The sequence below is a fragment of the Hipposideros armiger genome, unplaced genomic scaffold, assembly GCF_001890085.2.
Source record: "Hipposideros armiger isolate ML-2016 unplaced genomic scaffold, ASM189008v1 scaffold_753, whole genome shotgun sequence".
Classification (NCBI taxonomy): Eukaryota; Metazoa; Chordata; class Mammalia; order Chiroptera; family Hipposideridae; genus Hipposideros; species Hipposideros armiger.
Window position 1 is genome coordinate 862,251 of NW_017732103.1, and position 16,173 is coordinate 878,423.

The 16,173-nt window shown below is 44.6% G+C and overlaps 1 protein-coding gene across 8 annotated transcripts in view; it reads left to right on the forward strand.

Moving 5' to 3' along the window:
* The window catches only part of PDE10A (phosphodiesterase 10A), a 546,077-nt gene that overhangs the window by 447,257 nt on the left and 82,647 nt on the right, over nucleotides 1–16,173 (forward strand). For 7 of the 8 annotated variants that reach the window (XM_019628183.1, XM_019628184.1, XM_019628187.1 and 4 more), the window contains 2 exons: nucleotides 5,547–5,667; nucleotides 6,668–6,717. In XM_019628183.1, coding sequence (XP_019483728.1) covers nucleotides 5,547–5,667; nucleotides 6,668–6,717 — 171 coding nt within the window. Of the gene's footprint in view, nucleotides 1–4,641; nucleotides 4,849–5,546; nucleotides 5,668–6,667; nucleotides 6,718–16,173 lie in introns of those variants that run through there. The other variant, XM_019628186.1, reaches the window with a different exon arrangement.

Sequence of the window (16,173 nt, forward strand, 5' to 3'; positions counted from 1 at the left end):
AGAATGGTGTGAGTTAGAGATGGACATTTGAGAATTTTAGTAATATGGATGATTTAGGAAGTAACCACGTATAGATGGTACAGGAAGCCATGAAGCTGGATGAGATCACCTAGGAGGTGAGTGTGGCGTGAAAGAGAAGAGAAAGTCCAAAGACCAGCCAGGGGCATGACGTCGAGAAGCCTGACACAGGCGGAAGACGTGCAGAGAAGGCAGTCGAGTGTCCTGCAGGCAGGAGGTGGACGAGGGGCGTGTGTGTCCTGGAGTGGGGGGGACACGACCCAGGAGAGGGAGCGATCGGGTGTCACATGCCCGTGTTTCCAGGGAAATGAAGACTGGGGGCTGCCTTTGGGTTTGGGAACCTGAGGCCGTGGCAGCTACATGTGGGCAGATGCTCAGTGGGGCTTCCCCTGAAAGGGCGGGATAGCCGAGGGGGCGGGGCCGAGGGGGAGGACTTACTGTGCGAATGAGAAAACAAACAGGACAAAATGCAAATAATTGATGATTAACAGGCGTTTTCTGTACTGTTGCAGATTCCTATAAGTTTGAAATTATGTCAAAATGAAAAAGTTATTTTAAAAGAAGCAGGAAAAATTTAAGCAATGATGAGAAGATATTATTAAAATATCGGGGTTTATACTGAAAGGTGGGGGCTGTTTCTTTCCAACTTAACTGCTTCTCATTATGTTTTCTAGTGTATTGTTACAGTCTTCAAGGCGTGTCCGTGCCATCCACAGGGTCACCGGGTCTTGGGCCAGCGGGGACCTCAGCCTCTAGCTCACTCAAGCTCCCAGTTCAGCCTTGCTTGCCTCTGAACCCCTCTGGTGAAGTGCTTTTACGTTTGAACCCCTGGTTCACTTGAGCAAGTCTGGGGACGTTTGCTCTTGGTTAGACCAGCTCTCAGCTTCTTTCTGAACCAAGGTTACCACAGTATCTCCTGAAGTATTGTTTCCCTCTGGGTGATAGACTGGCCCTTCCCTGGTTCCCTGACTGTGCGCCTACTGTGTTTCCCCAAAAATAAGACCTCGCCAGGGAAGAAGCCCTAGCATGATTCCTCCAGGATGTGGAGGGCATGCACCCCTCACATGAGGGTTTTATGACCTGTTTCCAGGAGAAGGGTGCCTTTTCCATAAACTCCTTCAGCTTAAAATATTCAGTATGCCAAGGTGTCATATTTTGGCCCCTAAAATCATACAAGGGCTTATTTTCCAGCGAGGTCTTACTTTGGGGCAAACAGGGTAAAGCTCTAAGGTAGCCCCGCAAACTCACAGGTGGGCTAAATTCCTGGGAGGCTGCGACCCTATTACACAGAGCTTGGCCGAGTTCACGGTTTTATGGTTGGTCACTCAGCCACTCAGTGAGGTCCTGTGTTTTCAGTCCATGTTCTCAGTGGCGGTGCTAATGCAAAGCAGGTACTGTGTGACGGTCAGTGAGGAGAGGGCCCAAGGCTTGGCTCGCTGTCTGTCCGACCCTGAGGCCTGAGAACTGACGCGTCCAACGCACAGCTCTTTCCAGCTTGAATTCTAACCTTGTTCAGGGAGGAATGTCTCAGCGGTGCTCGCTCAGCATGTTCTGTGTGTGGCGTCTTATGTACAGTGAAGGCAGTGAGAGGACACTGTGAAGTTACAGTGCTCTGCAAATACAAGCGCAGCTTCACGATGTCCTGTGGGACTTTTCTGTTCCTTGATCCATAGAATTGGAACTGAACCGGTCCCTCGGTAGCTTTCCTTGTGGCGTCTGCATACCCACGTCCCAGCAGTGCAGGACTTGACCTTGTCCCGCGTGTCCCTGTGCCTTTGCTTTCACGGCGGTCCTCAGGAGGGCCAGATGGGCCACAGGAGAACCGCCAGCTAGTGCGTAGGCGTCTTACTTCCCATTCACACGTACTCCTCGGTTTTACGGTGTGTTACGGTTTGACTGGCCCACTATGTAGATAGGACTTTAATATTGGAGTTGTATTACACCAATATGAGTAGGAATCATAATAAAACATTTTGTTCTTATGAGATTTATGCAGTTGTCATTGGTCATCACAGGAAATGGTGTGCTAACCCAACTATGAGGTTAAAGATTCAAATTCAAACTTACACAACAATAAAAATTATGATAAAGTCCTAGGTCACAGATTGTCATGGACAGTTAGTGTTGAAACAGCCTTCTTGTGCTACGAGTGAGAAAACCAAAGCCCAGAGACCTGGATAAAGGAGACCTCAGGTTGACCTGCCCACGTCCCAGCGTGCCCTCTGGCTCTCACCTCTGTGTGACCGCACTGCCTGCCCACAAGAGCTAGTGGAGGGCTGCTCGTTAACCGCCGCCCTGCACACAGGGCCTGTTCTCAGAATTTCATTGTCAGGAAAGGGAGTCGATCTGCAGTTCATTTTTATAGGGACTCCTCTGTGGAGTGGCTGAAAACCCACTTTACAACGAGCTAAAGTGCCTCTTCCTACAAATAAAAAGGACGTATTTGAAGAATGGACTGGTTCATGAAAAATAAATATCTAGCGTTAGATTTTTGGGCATGATGGCTTCTGTGTGGCTCAGTTTAGGAGTCTAGCAATTTTTTTGGAGTCTTCAAATCTGACAGTATCTCAGCGAGGACCTGGTTTAAGGATGATAAGCAGCGTAAGCTCCTGTGACCCCATCCGCTGCTGTCATGTTCTGTAGGCATCGGAATTTCAAGTGTTCATGACTTTTAAGTAAATTTTCACTGTCATACTGGTATCTGCGTACGAAGTGGACTTGGACAATATCTGGAGCTAGCAAATAACTGGGACGTTATAACTATTAACAAGATAAAACTTTAACAGTAATGTCACAAAACTTGGTGAGGAGGCCAAGGCTACTCCACGGGTGGGGGGCCAGCTAAGCATGCAGGAGCCGCGTTGAAGGGAGGGGTAGGCTGACTCAGGTGTGTGAGGACAGCCAGGGTGACAGCAGAGCACCTGCGCCTCAGAACCTGCCCGCAGGACGCGATGCGGGGCTGGCCAGGGCAGGTGGCAGCCCTGGGGCCGCGTCAGGAAGCTCAGAGTTTGTGATGGAGTGTGAGAGCTGCCTGGTAGGTTTCTGTTTCCGTGCTCTGGGGTCCTGTTCATTAGCCTGTTTCAGTTGTTCTCTGTACTTGGGGAGCTGGTCCCCAGATTTCTGTAAGTCTCACTTGCCACTGCTTTCCCAAGGGGAGACCCTCCAGTGTGGGGCTTCTGCCAGTTCTTGAGAATATCTACTCCAAACGCACGTGAAACTGCGTGTAGCACAGGCTGTTTCAGAACCTCCCGGGGCCTGTTCTGAGGCAGGCCCGAGCTAAAGCCCCGCTGCTCCCCTGGTGCCCACAGCCCGTCGGACGGGCACAGCACCGTGGTTTTGGGTCTCACAGAGCGGTGTCGGCTGAGCCGAGGTCCGGCAGGCCCTGCCAAGCCTGGCAATTTCCCTGCCCCCAGTGCAGCTGCCCAGCCAGGTGCCACCGGCCTCGGGACCATGACAGGTCTGCAGGGTGACGTTCTGGCTATGGGCTGGGACCCTTCTTCCGGGGACTTGGGCTCCAGGCCTGTGAACTGGCTCACCTGGAATTCGTTGGGCACTCTGACTGCCTGTTGTGGTGACCAAGGCAGATTTGTGTCACTTGACCCAGAGCTTCCCTGAGGAGGTGGTGGGCTGCCCTGTGTCATTCCCAGGGCCTGCGGTCAGGCAGCCGGTGCTCATGGTCTCCGCTGGCCAGAGCGGTCTGACCGCAGCCCACATGCTGACCGCACCCACCTTGTCTCCGGATTTTACGTGTTGTCACTCATACCCTGCCACGCCAGGTCACATCTTGTCAGTGAATTCAGGAAAACCTGAGGGAGAGCAGCCCTTGTGGGTGATCTGCAAACACCACAGAGCCACTCCCGCAGGCCTGGGGAGTGCGTTTCTCAGGGCCATGGTGGAGGACTGTCCTAGGTCACGGCCAGGGGAAGGGCAGACAGGCCCTAGGAGTAAAGCCACTGTGCAGCCAGCCAGCCAGGCCTGGAATACACCCCGCCCGGGAGCCCTGAGCGTCAGCCGCTTGGGGACGCACTTCAGCCACCCCCACCCTGAACCCAGTGTCTGCCTGGTGCCCCATCTCACAGTGGTGCCTCCATGCAGCAACAGCTTTCTTCTCCCCTGTTTGAACACCCGTGAGACCCGTTCCCACTGCTTTCCAGGGCCTGCTCGCTGGTGTGTGTGTCCCTCCCTGCAAACCGCCCCCGTCCCACACTTTCTGGCCGGCCTGCACCTGAGCCTGTTTCTAGGTCAGAAGCAGAGAGACGGTGGGTGTAAGCAGTCCCTATAAGGACAGGGAGGCTCGGCCCACAGACATCATAAAGTGTCAGGCCCCACTGGAGTCTGCCGTGTCCCGTGTCCCCAAGCCTTCCTCCCTGGTCCTGTTGAGGAGTAGCCCTGTGGCTGTCAGCCATCCCACCCCTCTTTCTGCATAGCGCCTGCCGCCTTCTTTCGATGACAGTGGTTTCCTTGTCTCATCTCTTCCAGCTGGAATGTCGGTTTTTCGAGGACCAGGACTCACCTTTGGTCACTCTCTATCCTCTGTGTCTCAGAGCGCCTGTGTGTGAGGTTGCCGGGGGCCGGCGCGTGCTCGGGTGTGGTTGACTGCTGCATCCATTCTTTCACTGACATGTTCATTCCATGTGTGTTTATCGAGAATAACAGAAGCCATAGACCTTCAGGAGCGAAAGATCTGAGCGATCAGAAAGATGAAGCTGGCTTGAGACAGTTTCCGAGGCATAAAATGCCCACGTTTTGTGGGATGTAGGAGGCCATCCTGTGAGCAGTTTGTAGGTGCAGCGGGAGCCCAGGAGTCCTGTCATCCAGGGAGTGACAGAGGTTGACTTTATTTTTTAAGTTGCACAGCTGTTGTTTGGAGAAGGGCCTTAGCTGGAGGCCAGGGAGGCCCATGTTAGAGACCGGTTCCCAGCCCTTCTAGAGAAGACGGTGCTGGCTGTGCTCGGGTGGTTCCCACTTAGCTCCAGCTGCCACCTGCCCTTGTCCCTGGTTCCTTGATGGAGCCCAGTGCTGGAGACTTGCTGTGGCGACAGTGGCTATGGCCCCAGCCGCTTGCCCCCATGCTAGTGGCAGAGTTGACATAAGATGAGGGTGGTGGTCACATGGATGGAAAGCAGGGGATGGTAATGAACCCGGTTTCACCCGGGGCACTGCGTAAGGGCGACTTTTCCAGCATCTTACAATGTTTCATTCAGTTAGAAAACTTTTGCGTTGTTTTTTACTGACCATGTTTGCCTGATACATTATATATAAAGCTTCAGAAACAAGGTTGTAGTTTGTAATGTTTGATATATTAATATTAATAAGCACACATGGAGGCTGTAGATAATTCTAAGTCACAATTTTAATTTGCACTCCTGTAGTGGAATGTAATATTAAATCATGCTCTCTAAAAACATAATGAATAGCTATATAAAATCCTATATGTTAATAGTATGTTTTATAAACTAAGGAGTTTTTGTTTTATTACATTTACTTATGTCCTTTCTTTTTCTTCTTTTTTTAATTTTTATTCTAAGTACCAAGATACCAACATGCAGGGAGTTGTGTATGAGCTAAACAGCTACATAGAACAGCGGCTGGATACTGGAGGAGACAACCAGCTACTCCTCTATGAGTTGAGTAGCATCATTAAAATAGGTAAGAGACATGTTTGTTCCTCGGAGTAGGAAAATTGAACCAAAGTTGCTTCTATTTCATTGAAGAAAGTGGCAGAAATAATGTGCCTGCTAAGAAGCAAATGTATGTTATTTACTTCTATTCTTGGGCTAAGTTTAAAGTGAAGATATTTTATTATGAAACTCGCAGAATGATGTAAACCTAAGATTTTCTAAATTATCCAAGAAAAGTTTCTGCCTGATGTTTAAATGGAATGTACTATACCTGCTAATGAAAGCCTAGTTTCCTTTGGAAAGTATAGTTTTAACTGAACTAAATGACATCTTTATACAAGAAATCATTAATTGTTAAGGAAGAAGCATTTTACATTTATTTGGGGAGATGACAACTTTATGTACTGTTCTCACCATGTTACTGATGAGGACACTGTGGCAAACACAGGTCGAGGGTCTCACCTACAGACACAGGTCACAGGAGTTGTGCACGTGGGGGGTTAAACGCAGGCCGATCCTCTAAGACTTAATTAACTGTGCCAGCACCACGGTCGTCACCGTCAGACGACCCCGAAGCAGTTAGAAAAGGTAAACCATGTTCTCGTCAGTGATGATGTGTCGATACACACGCGTTATTTTTGGTTGATGCTTCTATCGATTATTCAGTATTATGAATATCACTTCTGGCATTTTTAATACTTTAAAAACTAAATTCAATTTGCAAATTTTGAAACTCTTTACAATAATTCCAATTTTAAAGTTTGACGACTATTCCATATACACTGACTGCTATATGCATCTGAGGATGTCACATCTTAAAATTTGCAATAGCTGATGGAAAGAAAATGGAAATCCTCTAATTATGCAATTGAGAAAAGCCATAAATTATTTTGTCCAGTTTACTGCACGACCATTAATTATGTTAACGGACCCACTCAGCAGACTCAGATCCGAGGTCTGACTTAGAGAATTCACAGTGTTGTGTTCCTCTATTGAGATTAGTTTCTTCCCTTTTGTTACTTTGGCAGCCACAAAAGCTGACGGATTTGCACTGTATTTCCTTGGAGAGTGCAATAATGTAAGTATCTAAATTTAGATTTTGGTGCTCTAGTTAAGAATGTGCCATAAGCTTTTTTTAAAAAGATAAACTCTTATGTTACAAACAACATAATAGACATATTGTAATTAAGTGCTTTAAACTCATTTTGTAATTTGTTTCTATATGTGACTTTTTATCATGACAACATTTAGGCATAAAACCTTATAATTTATTGATTGTTTGGGTGTTGGTTGGTGGTATCCTCTCTTATAAATGGCATTTCTTGACTTAAGGTTTTGTGCAGAAGTTATTTCATCTTCGTGGTCTGGGTGCTGTGGACAGTCTGCCCTTCCTGCACACAATCTGCAGTAGAACAAAATGAGAATATAAGCTTAGCATTTTTTCTTGTGAAATACACATTTTTAAAAACTAGTTTCAGCTGTACAACACAGTGCAATAGTTATACTTTTTACCCCTCAAAGTGACAGCCCCCTCCCCCAATCCACCACTCCACTCCCCCCCATATCATACATATCTATTACAATTCCCTTGACTCCACTCCCACACTATACTCCACGTCCCGTGACTATATATATATTCAATTATAGTTGACATATAATATTATACAACATCAGCTCAGCTTCAGGTGTTTAGCATTTTTATGTGATTTACTAGATTTTAAAAGATAACTCAAAATGCTGGGACAGAGTTACTGAGCGTGCAGACCCTTGGGCTGCGGTGGCCGTGGGGGCTCCTCGGCTGTGCAGGTCCCAGGCCCCTGGGTCGGGCTGGACCTGTGTTTCTGGCCTAACGTAAAGTCCCGACCACTGTCAGCTGCAGTGTGAATAGGCACTTTGAGAGGAGTTTCTAGACGTTCAGTTACTGGCATTGGATTTGTGTTATGGTATTGAAAACACATACACATATATTTAAAACGATATTCTCAGCCAGTCATGCTCATCTCCATAGTTTAAATATATAAAACTCAGTGATAAATGTACTTGGCAAACTCTGACTGTCTATTTCTTATGTGTTACTGTTATGTGAGATTTAGGATGTATGTTTTTCAGTGTGATGTGTTCATGACTAAACAAAATGTGTACTGTTTACATCACATAAAATGTGATAGTAGGACTAGAGCATTCTGAGATGTTTAATAGTACTCCTGAGTAACAGCAGCGCAGAGCCTGGAGCAGGCTGCACAGAGAACACTCGTTCGCTGGATTCCTGACGCCTAAGGGACCCTCTTCATTCGCACAGGCCTCATCTGCCCTGTGTGGTCACCATTTGTCACAGGATTGAAGCTCTTTGGGGCGCCGCCCATTCCTGACTCAGTTTTGTGTTCACCCCACATCTCTCCTCCAGTGCCTTTCACATAAACGGTCAGATAAGAGTGTTCATTAAATTGAACTATTCAGATATTACTGTTACTTCTAAATACTTGATGCTTCACACGCTGGTAGTATTTTTAAATGGCTAAGCTGCTAAAGTAACAAATAGATCTCACTACTTTCTGTTCATCCTAAACATTTATTTCTCACATTTGGGGATTTTTTTTTTTTTTTTGCAAGAGAGGGGCGATTTTTAAAGTAAGAATTCCTTTTAGAAAATTCTCACATGCTGCGCATGTATTTTTGGGGTTTACCGCTGTGTGTACTAGCTCAGTGCGGTAGTGAGCGCCCCCCCTCCTCACTCCTTTCCTGAGATCCACGGCTGCCCTGTCTGTAGCCATTGTCACCTTCCCTTCAGTCACAGTCATCTGTGACCCAAACTGAGACCACGCAGACTGTCTGCTGAAACCTGGCCCTTGGGCTCAGTGGTGGTGGCTGTTTACCTGCAAAGAAGTGATGTGAACCCTGAAACTGTGGCTGTGCCTCTTCTGCTCTGCGTGAAGCACAGCAGGGAGACCTCGTCTGCAGAGGTGGGAACGGGGCTGGGGCGGGGAGGCGGAGAGGAGGGGCCAAGAAGGGCGGGGCCCTCAGAGCTCCTTTAGATCCCGCCCCCACCTGTCACCAGCTGTGGTGGTTTAGTTTGCAGACTTGACACATCGACCGCGGTGGAGTAGCTGCCTCTAACATAGGATTTAGAAAAAGCTCTGCATCTCCATGTCTGAACGCTAATGTTATGTCTATAAATCCGAATTTCCTCACTTTTACTCACCAGCCACGTTTGTCACTTTGTAGAGGGGATGACATCATGCCCTCGCAGGCTCTCTCGTCTGGCTCCTTAGTCTAGACGCCGGTGGTCAGTTGGTTTACTCCACGCGGCTCTCTCGGGTCACTGTCCTTGTTCCTCCTTTCTTCCCATGCAGCAGCATGTCGCTGGGAACAGCAGGGCACGCAGCACAATCCTAGCTTGTTCTGGCCTTGTCACACCCACTGTGTTATGCCTCTTAGTGTCACACACTCGCCTCACAGGATTCAGCTGCGTCTGCTGTGACCTGTGTGATCATTGGCTTACGTGGCTTTCCCGCTAGAACGCAGCTTCATGAAGGCGCAGACTTGTGCCCTGGGAGGAAAGTCTCGGGGGATCACTGTGTTTGGCGGACTCTGTTTTCTGTGGGTGTGTTCCCCACGGGTAGCGAGGCCCTTCCTGTTTCCTCGGCCGGGTTTCTGTGAGTGGGAGGAAGACACGCGGTGCCTGGGGTCGGAAGTTCACTGCCGTGTTCTCACGTGGCTGCGTCGCTGCCGCTTCCTCTGCGCGCGATTTCTTCCCGCACCTTTTCCTGGGTCCTGCAGGCTTTCCCTGGACGAGAGCCTGTGATGGGGAGGGGAACCTGCTGTTGTCTGTCTGCATGTCTTTATTTCACCACTGTCTTTAAAGATATTTTTGCTGGATGGAGAATTCGGGTTGATGCATTATCTCTCTGTGTACTGACTATAATATAGTTACTTTTTGGTTGTTTTCAATTTGTCTGAGTCCTTCATTATAATTTTGTTATTCCCAGGAATTATCAAGCTTATCCTTTATTTCTTGAAATGCATGAACTATACCCCTTTCACATTATTTTGTATTCTCTCTGAATTGACAGTTCCTTGGCTTTCATTCCGTCTTCTTTCGTAGATGGTGAATTATTGCTCATGTGTTTTATGTTTGTCTTTCTCTTTTTTTAACTGTGAATCAAGTTATTCCTTGGACTCTTTAAATGAATATTCCTTTTTTTTTGAGATTTTTTTATTGGGGAATTGGGGGGATGGGAACAGTGCTGGGGAATTGGGGGAAGGGGAACAGACAAGTTGCTGTCGTTTTGTTCTTCAGTCTAGTTGTGGAGGACGTCGCTTCACTGGCCCAAGTTGGCACCATCATCGCGCTTTTCCCGGGAGAGGCAGATCAGTCGCCGGCTTCTGGACGGCCGCTCACAGCGGCTGCTGGCCGCTCACGCTGGCTGCTGGCTACACACGGTAGCCCATGGCAACCCACTAACACAGGGGCTGCAGTCTAGCCGTGGCCGGTGACTCACGGCAGCCCAGCTCCAGGTCAAGCCACTGTTCAGCATCCCAGCTGTGGAGGGCAGTGTCACTGGCCCTCATATGTGGGATCCGAACCGGGGCCCTCTGGCTTGGGGTCCCAAGCCAGTTCCCAACCATCGCGCCACTGGGCCGGCCCTAAATGGATATTCTTAAGGCTTGTGTTGAAGTTCCTCTCCTAGAGATAGGATATGTGTTTGTTTTTGCCCATCATCTAAGGCACTACCAATCCAATATTATTTTAATTAAATTATCTAAGTGAGTTTTTTTTAACTACACAGTGGTTTAGACACAAGCCTCAAATCTGCACGCTACACAGTTACGGTTTCTCAGGAGATTTTCATTCTCCCTCTGGCAGTAAATTCCAGATAATTCGGTTTCCTTGTAAGGTCCTCGCAGCTGTAAGCGCATTTACCCGTCAGCCTCCCGTGACAGTGCAGCCCTTGGCTGGTTCGGACCTGGGCAGGGGTCTTCTGTTAGACACCCCTCCCCCCACACACACGTAGAGAGGACCCACGTTTAATCTCTTGTCTCCTGTTCACCATGTGGCTTTCCAGAGGGAGGGTGAGTAGACCCAGGCTTTGGTTGATCCTCAAGAAAAAAACAGTTTGACGTTTCTTACCTCCCAGGGTTCCTTTATTTACTCACGTTTAGAGTTCTGTGGGTTCCTTCCATTCTTCTCAGCCCAGCAATGCGTTATAAAGACTTACAAAATATACTTTATCCAGCCTTTAAATAATTTTAACATTGTTTTTTCCAGGAGTGTCAAATTACCTAAATCTGCCATATTGCTTGCAGCAGATGTTGACATACTTCTAAAATGTAAGCTAACTGTATTAAATAAAACAATTATTTTGCACAAATGAGCAAATACATGAATATTTTCTTACAATTTTTCCTTTGTACATGAAAGTTAGCAAATTATAGATATTTGTCAATGTTTTTTAAAGTTGCCTCTGGATTTTGAATTATAGTTAGAAAGCTTTTCTTAAATAACTCACTTTCAAAACAAAATGTAGGTGCTCTAGTGACAATTATAATAATGCAACCTAAATAGACTGAGATAAAATTTTTAGTCTAGATCAACAAATACCAAGGATTAAGATAGAGATGGAAGGAATTATAAAATTCTTCTGAAAGTATTAATTTCTTTTTTTATGATTGAGATGAATAGAAGTAATCAATTTTCTGAAATTAATGTATTGAGAAATGTATTTTTAAATAATATTGAAATATATCAGAAGTTCCACTAGTAGAATTAAAAACTGCCGTTAACATTATCAAAGAGGGAAAATTGAAAGATAATGCAGAAAGTTAAGAAGAGAGAAAGCAAACTAGTACTAACGCACTAAAAATAAAATAAAATCTGATTGTGAAACTCATTATGAAAATATGTCACAATATGACAAGTAGACTATAGTCCAGCTATTAAAAGAAAAAAATTCCCATTCACCAGGATGTCTTTTTGTTTTATTGATCATTTCCTTTGCTGTGAAAAAATTTACTAGTTTTATGTAGTCCCATTTGTTTATTTTGTTTCTTTTGCTTCCCTTGCCCGAGGGGATGTACCAGTCAAAATATTACTAAGGGTAATGTCTGTAAAATTTGCAACAACATGGTTGGACCTGGGGAAGAGGAGGGGCTGGTGTAAATATCTGTTATGTTGCTTTATACGTCTGAAACTAATAAAAAAAATGAAAAAAATAGAAGGAAAAACAAATCTTAAATCAGGTTAAAAACCCCACCGCTTTCTTCTACTTTTATAGAGGCACACAGAATTAAACTAGGAAAGATTGAAAATAAAACGGGAGTTTTGGACACAGCAAACCTATTCCAGAAAAATGCAGACTACAGGAGTGAGTATCACAAAATCAATAGCACAGTTGAATTTAAGGAATCAAAGCATTAAATTGGAAAAGGAAAAAAAAAAGGTCACTTGATTTGTGAAGGGCTTAGTCTACAAAGAAGGGTAGAGCTGTTAGGAAGTTTATATAGTAACTATTTGGTACATTGAAATTTATAATGCAAAACAGTCATGCCAAAGAAAATGAATTGTAGCATTTTTAGGTACTGACAGATCAAAAATATAATTTAGAGCATGTTAGTGATATCATTAATTTTTTCAAAAAATTTATATATTTAACCCAGTATATTATTTTAGGATTTACCAACTTGGGTTTCTCTTTCTTCTTTAGGTTATATCCTACTTTGATACATTTAACCCCCTTTAAGAATTCAGATCCCTGTAATGGCTAATAACAAGGGAATTAAATCTTGGAAATTAAACATGAACAGTGTGCCAAGTAATTCTTTGGACAAAGAAAAAAAATACAGTTAATGAAATATTTAGAGAACAGTGTTTATGAAAATGAATTACAATATTGCCAAAGCTCTGGACAAAGTTATTCACAGTGGAAAACTCACATCCTTAAAGTCCTGAATAGTTTATATATGTGTTTGAAACATTAAGAAGACAACAAAAAATAAGTGAATTTATTACTTAGACATGTTTTTATGGGGTACTATCACCTGATACCAGGTCCCAGAGCCACTGGAGTAAATTAAAACCCCTGTCCTGTGGGATTTACCAGTTTAACCTATGGAGATAGGAAAAGAAAATCTACATGAAAGAGGAAACCTAAGGAATTCACAGATAAGCCATTTGCTAACCTAATTAACAAAAAAAGAGAAACACAGTTACCTGTGTTTAATAATTAAAAAGTTAGTGAAACAGTGGATATAGTGAAAATGACAGATTGTGAGAGGACGCTTGTACTCATAAAAGTGAAAATCCAGATAAAATGGACAGTTTCCGACGAAATTATAAATTGCTCCGTTTAATGCAAATGATGATAGAAAACCTTAGACCAGTAAATGGAAGAACTTGGAAACGGCGTTAAAATAGGCTTTTCTAAAACCGGTAGGACCTTCACTCGCCAGCCTGCCCTTGCACACCAGCCTCGCGCAGGCAGGGGCTGGCCTGGGGTCCGGTGAGCCGGATCGGGCCCCTGCCCCTTTCTGTTCAGGCGCCACTGGCGCAGCCCTCCAGGAGAGAGTGCCTGTGCTGTCTGCACGGCTTCAGGGCGTGGATGGAAGGAAAGCTCCAGTGAGCAGCTTAGATTGTCAGAGGTGTTTGACTCTGGAGTTGGGATTGGTGAGTTCCAATTCACCTCTTTGTGACTTCGACAAAACTTAAACTGTAAAACTTAATTTAACCTCCATTGCTTAAATGTTATGTCATGAATGTCATTCATTCAACAAACCATTTTAAACTCCTGCTGTTCACCAAAAACTGCTAAATTGTGGAGCATTCAAAGATAAAATAAAAAACCATTCCTGAACAACCAGCAGGGGAAGTTGAGAAACCCAGTTAATTATAACACGTGGTCTTAGCGAACAGGGAGGAACGCAGGGTGTTCTGGGATCCTGGATGTGATGGGGGCGCTGCGAGTGGATCCCGTTAGGAACAGTTGGGATGAGTGGGGCTTGGGCGACCTCTCTCTTAGTAGGTGAGATGGGAAAAGAAAGGCCTTTTTTTGGAAGCAGCAGCAATTTCTGAGAAATCTGGAGCTAGGCAAGGAAGCAGGTATTTTTGTGTGCTGGCCCGTAACAGCGTCTGACACATAACATGTACCAGGTACTCTAGAAATGTTTGCTGGACAGAGCTCGTTTTTCCATGACTCAGATTTTGCCTAACTCAATTTTTAATGTTTTTACAGTTTTTCTCTCTCATACCTAGCCACAAAGTCCAACTGATAGGTAATTCATTTTATAATATTATCATAGCAGTTTTCTTGTGTTATCTGTAAGAGTTGTTTTTAAAAGCTGAAAACCTGTGAACTCTAATTATATTTAAAACTTTTAATTCATAAATTAACCTCCTACATTTCTTTTAATATATTGGTTTTGGAAGCCACTTTAGAGCCAATTGTATGATGGTAATTGTGTAACTTTTTTCAATTGCACGATAAACTTTAGCAGGTTTATTTCTTAGAACTGTGTGAACACAGTTTTTATACTTCATTCAGGCTCCAGGTGGGTGTGGGCCTGGTGTTGTGCCAGGCGCACAGAGCTAAGTGCACTTACTGTCCAATGCCATCTAGTGTCTTGGAAGAAAACTGTCAGCTGAAGTATGCTTTCTTCTTAAAAAAGTGTTTCTAAAAATTGATCAGTTGTGGTTTGCAGGCTTAATATAAAAATGAACTGTCAGAGTAAAGTGATCTTTGAATTGTATATGGAAAGAGGAGAACAGGTGTTCACTAGCTGAAGTGGAATCATCTGGTTAGTTGATGGCGATGAATCAGATGTTCCCATGTCATCAAAAAATCAGGTTTTTAAAAATAAGTTGCGGTAGTCTAGCCTCTGGTTCATTTTCCACCAAATCTATTTTTCCAAATTTGCTTCTTTGTAATTTGTAGTGCTTTGTTTTTCCTTCATTGAGCCAAGCTATTGTAACCAATCTTCTTGAGTCGAAATTATCTAACTTTTCATCTATGTATGAAAATTTTCTGTTATTACAAATATTGGCTAGTTCACATGAATTTCTTTGAAAAATTGAAAAGCTGGTTCATTCCTCAGCACCCGTGCCCTCTGGGTTGATTCCCAGCCCCTTGGCCAGTCGCCCTGATGCCATTGGAGGTGTACGGGCAGGGCTCTCGGAGAGGGATAAAGTGCATGGCCGTCATTGTCAAGTGCGTGCCCTGCGTGCAGCTGGCTGCTCCTGGGAAGGGTGGAGGTGATCGAGGTTTGACACTTCGAACCTTTTCCTAGTTGCCTATTGTAGTTTTTTATCTCTAGCCTCTGAAAATCGTTGGTGCTCATGATTTATAAAACATTAGAGCAGGAATTAAGTTTAGAGATTCCATTCAACACTGGATTTTATAGGCAAATTAGATACTGTAAATGGATGTAGGACATCATTAATGTGTTCTAAAATATTCTGCAATGATGCTTGTGAGGAGCAGCTTTCATTCTCCTATGAAAATAGTGAGAATAATATTTTTTGTCTTATTAATCTGAACGTCCCAGTGAAATCCTTATGTCAAAAATCATAAGGATTGAGTTTGAAAAAATAAAGTCCATATTTCCTTTGTAAGCTTCTTTGGAACTTACTTGCACCCATCATTTGTTAATGCGGTAATGCAGGCCCTACACCAATGGAAAACGCAAGATCCGTCTTATAAAGTACATTATGATTATTTTGGAACAATGAGAACCAAAGCAAGACTTGCCTGGCCAGATCGCAAAGTGAACTGTCACAGTAATTAAAATAGAGTGGTGGAAAAACCACCCAAAGGGCACCAAGTTGGGAGTTCAGAAACAGGGTCAGGTGTACTTGGGGGTTTCGTGTAGGATGAAGGTGTCAGTTCTAACGGGGGAAAGAGGACTGTTCAATACACAACTATTTGATTATTTCTGAGGACTGCATAAAGGTAGGTTGAATGAACTTGCCCCCATCCTTGAAGATGTGTGAAATTCAGCCTCTAATTTAGTTTTGTTATTGACTTTTCCTTTCTGTGATGGTAACTGCCTCTCACTCCATTCAGCTACAAAGACCATAAAGACCACACAGTTTAAACCAGAGCCTGGGCTTCGGTCAGCAGTGGGTGGTACGAAGGCAGCTTTTACACGCGTGAATTTTATGGAGGAAAAAAAACAGCCCTAAGTCCCCCGAAATGTAGGAGACCACTGATGCAGTGGAGAGAAAGTGAGGCTGGGAAAATACCAGGGGACAGGTGCCACACACCGGCCCCCATCCCTCCTGCCTGAGCTCTGCCTTCCTGTGACAGCATGGCGTCATCCGATGTTGCTTAGCTCCTGGCCCCAGCTCTCATCCAGGGCGTTTCTATTTGATAAATACGATAAAAATCCAAGAGCTGATTAGTAACACAAGTATAAAGCCCCCACTGTAAAGAATTGCTTAATTTTTGACAGTTCTTTATCCACAAAGAGAAGTTTTTCAGATTCAGTGAAGTAATTGAAAGATTTGTAAACCATTTATCTTCAGCAAGCCTAATACATAGAGTAG